The 7,182-nt window shown below is 22.5% G+C and overlaps 1 protein-coding gene across 1 annotated transcript; it reads left to right on the forward strand.

Moving 5' to 3' along the window:
* Positions 1-2,937: 2,937 nt before the first annotated feature.
* On the forward strand, positions 2,938-6,505 carry LOC145843321 (uncharacterized). The gene is made up of 7 exons (XM_082950783.1): positions 2,938-2,952; positions 3,271-3,344; positions 3,568-3,763; positions 4,216-4,262; positions 4,688-4,829; positions 5,483-5,613; positions 6,402-6,505. The coding sequence occupies exons 1-7, from the start codon at positions 2,938-2,940 to the stop codon at positions 6,439-6,441; spliced, it is 645 nt and encodes a 214-aa protein (XP_082806909.1). The 3' UTR covers positions 6,442-6,505.
* Positions 6,506-7,182: the final 677 nt, after the last annotated feature.

A 7,182-nucleotide genomic window follows, 5' to 3' on the forward strand; every position in this document is an offset into this window, starting at 1 on the left:
CTCCACACCGTCTCCTCCCCTAGATTTTGATTTTTATGATCATGTACATTCACATTTTTCTATTGCCCTCTCTACAAGAGCAACTACAAAAAATGCAACAGATATCTAAAGCTAAAGCTATTTTATCTTCTAGTGTAAAAATTTGGTAATTCAAACAGAGCTTTAATTAAAAAATATTTAACTTTATTCACAGTTTTACACAGTTTTCAAGTTTATAATTATAAGCAATTTATGACAATTGACTGTATCAGTAGTTTAATTAATAAAATCTTAAAACAAACTGTAAACTTAAAAATTAAATATATTACCTGTTTAGCTCAATTATTTTAAATGTTAACGTACAAGCAATGTAAAATTTACCCAATGAACATGCAACTTAATTTTAACTGCAACCAACAAAGATTTTATCTCTACAGTAAACCACAGTAATTACTAATGTAAGCGGTCAACTCTTTTTATAGTGTACAAGTACTGTTTTCTACTTCATCTTCAATAGTTTTTCCCTTTTTTATTTACAGTAAAGCACAAATATTATTAGTACAAATGGCCAACGCAGCTGGACAGTCTTGGTTCTATCACACAAGTTACCAGAACAACAATGAAGATAAATTAAGTGTTCCTCCCGCTTCTCAAATACCCGGACTCTCAGCCCTTGGTCCCGATGAAAATACAAATAAAAAGTTTGTTTGATTTTATTTGAAATAACTAGAAATAAAAAATAAAATATCTTTTCAAAATAAAACTAAAAATATTTTGTTTTTTGTTTAAATACTTAGGCTTTGAACCCTTGGTTTAGATGAAAGTACAAACTTAACTTTTAAACTTTTATAGTAACTTCAATTAGTTTTTATATTGAGAGACTACCTCCAAATTTTTTTGATAGCTCATGCTGTGAACTATTATTTGTCAATTTAAATATGTTTTACTCAAAAATTAACAAGAATCATTTGAATACCATTTAGTTGTGTACTTCCTTTTTACTACTAATGTAAAAATAAATAACAGTTAGAAGCATAAGCTTTTCCTTTAATTGAAAACTATTTTGTTAAGCTGCAACTAAATTAAACCTAGTAATATGTTTTTTAATTTGTTTTTTCATTCATGGTATGTATACTATTACAGTTTGTTTAATTTGTATATATATTTTTGAATTTCACAAAAAGAGCATACCTTAAAGCTTTGCTTTTCTTAGTTAGGACTTGCTATGTTTTTATATAAAAAACCTTTTACCTGTATCTCCAATTTTTATTAAGTTTTCTGATTCAAAATTCTGTTTTTGTTTAAAAAGGTTTGTTCTACAATCTGAAAGTTCTTTGCTAAATTATAAAGTAAAGTTTCAGCTAATGAAAAACAACTTAAAACAAAAATTTAATATGTCTTTATTCATGTAATTTAAATTTTTTTAATATGTATCTATTGTTTAAGTTCCAAAGTTATTAACTACTTGTTTTTTTTTTTTGACTTGTGTAGAAATCGCTTTTACAATGTTGACTGTTAAATTTTTTTGTTTCAAATCATTTATGGTGTCTGCTTTTTGTTGTTTTATTACCATATTTATAGAAAGCTTAATAATTTTATTTTTTATACAATGCAAAAAATGCCATATTACAAAAGTTAGTTTTTTTATTTTGAAATTTGTACGTTTAAGTTTTTACAAAGACAAGAAATAACTACTTTTTAAATTCTTATAAAGGTAATCAAAACCATATTAAAACCTAATTAAGATATTTTTCTCACATTGTATTTTTTTTTGTAGTTTGCAACGATAAAAGATTAATTTTAAAAAAAATACATAGGACTTGCTGAATATGTTTTTAAAATTTTTTATTAACTTACAAATTTTTTGAGTAGGAAGATAAAATATTAATATTAAAGTTGCTAAATAGAATCTATTATATTATACAAAGTTATAATTTTGTACATTAACAATTTATAAATGACTAACATGTTAACTAATGACAAAACTAGATTAATAACAGAGTATTTAAATTACAAAAAGATAAGCTTGATTTTGGATGCAAATACATGACACTTGCTAAAATTTCATGAATTATTTTACTATGCAATTAAAACTGTTTTACCTGTCTTTATCATTTTTTCAAAGTTATGCATGATTTTTGAAACAAGTGTAAAAAAAGTGAAAATTTATATATATGTAAATGTAATCCGTACTCTTAACTTATTTATAAACATATTATTTTCCTTTAGGAAAGAAATGAACGATTTTGGAAGCAAATACATAAAGCTAGCCAAGGAAGGGGGAAGAAAAAACTTACTGACTTTTACTGAAAATGTTAAATTTTGTTGTGAAAAATTTGTATAAAATCAAAACTTCATTATTTTTAACTTTAATAATTAAATTGAAAATTGTAGTAATATGTATATTTAGATTTTTTGTAAGTATAATTATGAAGTATATTAATGTGGATTTTATGGAATTATTTTGTTTTAAATAATTTAATCACTAAATTTTTTGCCCTTTGTTCAGTTATATTATAAAATCTTTAAAAAATTTGTAATTTTTTTTGCATTTTTATTTTATTTTATAATTTGTTAAGGCTATAGGGGGTCCAAAATTTTTTGTTTGTATATTATTTAAGTTTTAATTATTTGAAAGTTTCAATTATATACTAAAAGATATTTTCTCAGACTAAAAAACTTTCAATTTAATTTTTTACATTTAATCAGTTATATACAAACAGATCAAAACGTATCACAGATACCTTTTTCATTACAGATTTTCTTGAGTTTGAGATAGACCACTTAAAAATAACTAGCATTATTTAAAAGCATAACGTTTATAATTTTTTTTTTTGAACAAAATTAAATTATTTTTATAGAAATAATCAGTTTTGTCAAATGTTTATAATACAAATGTGATGAAAAAAATACTAATGATCAACTTTTTTGTGATATAATAGAAAATTTCTATTGAAAATGATAAAAAGACTGGTAGCTTATTTATGAATGAGTAATATTTTTAATGCAGAATACCAAATCTTTAAAAGCAAAACTTTACCTATCAGATAATTGTTACAAAATAATATGAAATATTTTTACACAGCTCAACAAATCATTAGTTGAAAAATCTTACCCACGTTAAAGTTTTAAATAACATTTGAAATGTTTATAATTGTTTAGAATAAAAAATATTTAGAATCAAAATGTTATTTAACAGTTGAGTTTTTAATAAAGTTTTTAAGTAATCACAAGTAAAATCTTACCCAAGTTGTGATACTTAATAAAGTAATAAATGTTTTTTTAATACAGAACAACAAGTCTTCAGAAGCAAAATCTTACCCAAGAGTTGAGTGGTTTGATCATGAGGAACATGATAAATCTAAGTTATTTTTCAATTTTTCATAAAGTAGATTAGTTCGTGGACTTATTTAAAATGTTCTATTTGAACAATTGGTCTTGCTGTAATCCATTCATCTCTTTTCAATCACTTGTTTATTTTCTTCTCTTACTTGCCTCATAACAAATATTTAGATGTATTTATGTAAACTTGTACATTTAGTTGTATCAGAAAATAAAATTAATAAACAATAATTACATTACCAATAGGGAATCAGTACAAGATAAATGGAAAGCCCCCAGCTACATGCGTCACAGTGATGACGTAACAACCAATAAGTGTGACGTAACAAGCACTTATGATGACGTCACAATGACAGAAGCAACCAAACAAGCCAGAAATGCAGCTGGTGTAAACAAGAGGAGAGGGCAGAACAAAATTCCACCTTTTCATACTAATATTAAAGTAAGTTTTAAATTTGTTTTTATATTTTACTTAGAAACTTTATTTATTTAAAGTAAATCAGGTATACTTTTCATACTTCTACTGTGTTAGTCAAATTGTTAAAAAACTTCTTACACTGATAATTGAAACTATCATGTTAATTTTATTATATTGTTTAGAATAAAATGCCCCCCTTTCATACTAATATTAAGGTAGGTGTTTTTTTTTTTTCAATAAAGATTTTTACAAGTGTATTGGGTATTATGTTCTTGTTGTTTTATTTATAAATAGTTTAAAAGAAAACTGAAATAGACTTCCCTTTCATACCAATATTAAGGTAAGTTGATCCAAGAAAGTTCTAATTTGTTTATATATCCACTCTATAAAGTAGGTTTTAACTTATTCGAACTTGTTAAACCAATTATTTTCTTCACCTCAATTTTATTAAAATACATTTGACTTTTATAAAACAGGGATCAGACGCCAAAAAAACTACTAGAAGAAGAAGCAGTTTAAAACGGTAAATTTTGTCTTATATAGTTTGTTTTGTATTAGAAGTATTTGTAATTGAGGATATCAACTTATGCTAAGAGAATAATATACGTTTCAATATTTCAAGATTTTAATTTTAATACAATTTTACACTCAATTTAAAATAAAAATTTTATTTGAACAAGATTTTATTATAAACTGATGTTCCTTCTTTTTCTGAGTAAATACTATTTAAAAAAAAAATCTTTAAATATTGGCAGTTATACTTGATAGTTTATTATTGAAAACTTAAAATAACCTTATAACTTTTCTATAAGAATTTCTATAACTATAAGCAATTCTTATTAAAAAAAATTAAATACAAGTGTAACTTTTTAAAGCTTTATTTATTGTAGATTAAGCCTAAATATTTTAAAGTTGATTATTATATTTTAAAAAATGTTACATTTTCAGAGTTGAATTTCCAGATAACATAGTTGACAACAATTTTACCAAATTGCTCAGTAACGGTTATCATACAGAAAGAGGACAATTTAAAAAATTGAAGAATATTCAACTCCAGAATGGGCAAATTGTTAACAACAATAATAACCAGGTCAGTATTTTTAGTAAATTAAGTTTTATACACTTTTACAATAAAACAAAATATTTTTTAAACTGATAGTTTAGTTTAGATAATAAGTTATTTTAAAGATAAAGTGTATATATTTTTATCTTTTTAATAACAACTTAGATTTAAAAAACATTTAGCTTAAAGTGCTCTATACTTTGTAAGCAAAGTATTAAATATCAAACAAAAAAAAGACAATTTTCTCTTAAAAAAGGCTTGGGGTATAAAGAGTTTATATATTTATTTTAAAAGAATTATTTTGTAAACTGGAAATGTTTCCACTTTAGTTGTTTTAAAGTTTATTTTTTAATTTATAAGTTTTGTAATACAAGTTTAATTTTGTCAAATTTTTTTGCTGTTTTAAATTGATAAGTAAAGATTATGCAGACATTTAGTTAGTTTTACAATTCTTTAAAAGTTTTTTTTATTATAATTAAAAGAATATATTGTAAACTTTAAGGTAAACTTTTATTAAGAAGTTGGTTTTTAAATATCAAAACTAATAAATTTTTGGTAGTATAATTTTTGAAAACTTTAAACTTTTCTAAGGTTACATTTTTATACAACAAATTAATGATTTAATTATTTATTTTCATGTAAAACATACATAGTTTAAGTTTTTTTTTTAATTTTTATAGGTACCAGTTAGAAGCGAATACCAGCAGCATATTTGTAAATTTCCAAATAAGTTAAAACCTCTTCCAAAAATTAAATTAAAAAGTCACGAAAATAAGTTTGAAGTTAACAATTCCCCTTGGAAATTATCCAGGTTTGATTTTAACTCATTATAGAACTTTATTTGGTAGTTCTATATTCTGTTTATAAACTTAAGTTTTTATATTTTCAATAAGATGTAAAAATAATCAACTCCTCTACAGCAATTTAATAAATAAGCTATTTATGTCATATTTTTCAAAATTTGTTATTAGTTATATATTTTTTTGTTTGATTTAACATAAGTTAGTTATTTTATAATAGTTATATTTTAATATGAGTTAATATAAATTTTGAAATCAAGTTTTATAGTTGTTTATGTTTTGTTTTTGTACTACTCTAATAAAAGTTTACTAAATAAACAAAAAGTTTTTAGAAACTTTTTAACTTTTTTATCAAATAGTAAACTATATTTTATACAACAGATCATGCTTTTGTTCTTTATTAACCAATTAGTTAAAGTACTTAAATTTCATACCTCAAAAAATTTTCAAAATAGTAGTTTTATGTGAACTTTTTGGCTTAAAATTTACACTTAAAGCTTTATTTTATTTAAATTTGAGTAAAACTTAAATTTTATTATAATCTATTTAAAGTTTAAATACAGAAAAAGCTTATAACAAATTTTTAATGTTTTACGAATTTATTGTCCTAGATATCTTCTAATAGGAATAATCTTATAAAAATATATTTTAAGTAAATGTCTGACTCTGACTATAAATAGTTGAGAAAAAAAATTATATTTAAGTTTGAAAGATATTTACTAGATGCAATAATTATGAAACGAAACATAGCATTAAAATCATAAATCGTTCGATATTTTGATTAATATATTTTTTTCAGGTTTGAAAAAGTCAAAGCAAAAGTCAACACTAGAAGTTAAACGCAAAAAAAAGTTTTATATCATTTTGTTTAACTAACAGCTATTAATGTCTTGTGTAATTAAAAAGTTTTTATAACTATCTTTTAATTTTTTGTACTTGTTCATTTTATTACTTAGCTTTTTTTACTACCTATAATACAGTTTGATAAAAACGCAAAAAAAAACTAACTATCAATTATTATTGTCTTGTGTAATTAAAAAGTTTCTTAAAACTATCTTTTTTTAATTTTTTTTATTTTACCTAGTTGTGTTTACCACCTATGTTTTAATTTTATACAAACGAAAAATGTTTAACTTTTAATTTTTACCTAAGATAACTGTAGGGTTTTTTTTTTAAGTGGTTTCTATATTTAATTTTTTTTATTTTAGAACTAAACCTGTGTACTACTGTGTTTGTGTGAAAGTCATAAAACATATTAACTTTCTACTTTTATAGTTTTTAGTAGCCATTTTTTATAATCCATTAATCAATCCGTTTCGTTTTTAGCATTAAAAGCTTTTTTCCAATTATTTGTATTAATTTTCAGTGTTTATTAATTTACAATAAATACTTTCAGTATTTGATTTATAGTAATTATTTATTTGACAAATTTTTACTTAATTTTTTATAACTCCGTGCTCCTGAGAAGTCATAATAATTTTTGGTTATCTTAGTTTTTATTGTTTTTTTCTAATCAATCCATCTATAAGTTATTGCATAAGAAGCTTTAATCTACATGAATTAAACACTTTTTTACTTTG

This window comes from Thalia democratica, chromosome 8 (assembly GCF_965202585.1).
Source record: "Thalia democratica chromosome 8, ktThaDemo2.hap1.1, whole genome shotgun sequence".
Taxonomy (NCBI): domain Eukaryota; kingdom Metazoa; phylum Chordata; class Thaliacea; order Salpida; family Salpidae; genus Thalia; species Thalia democratica.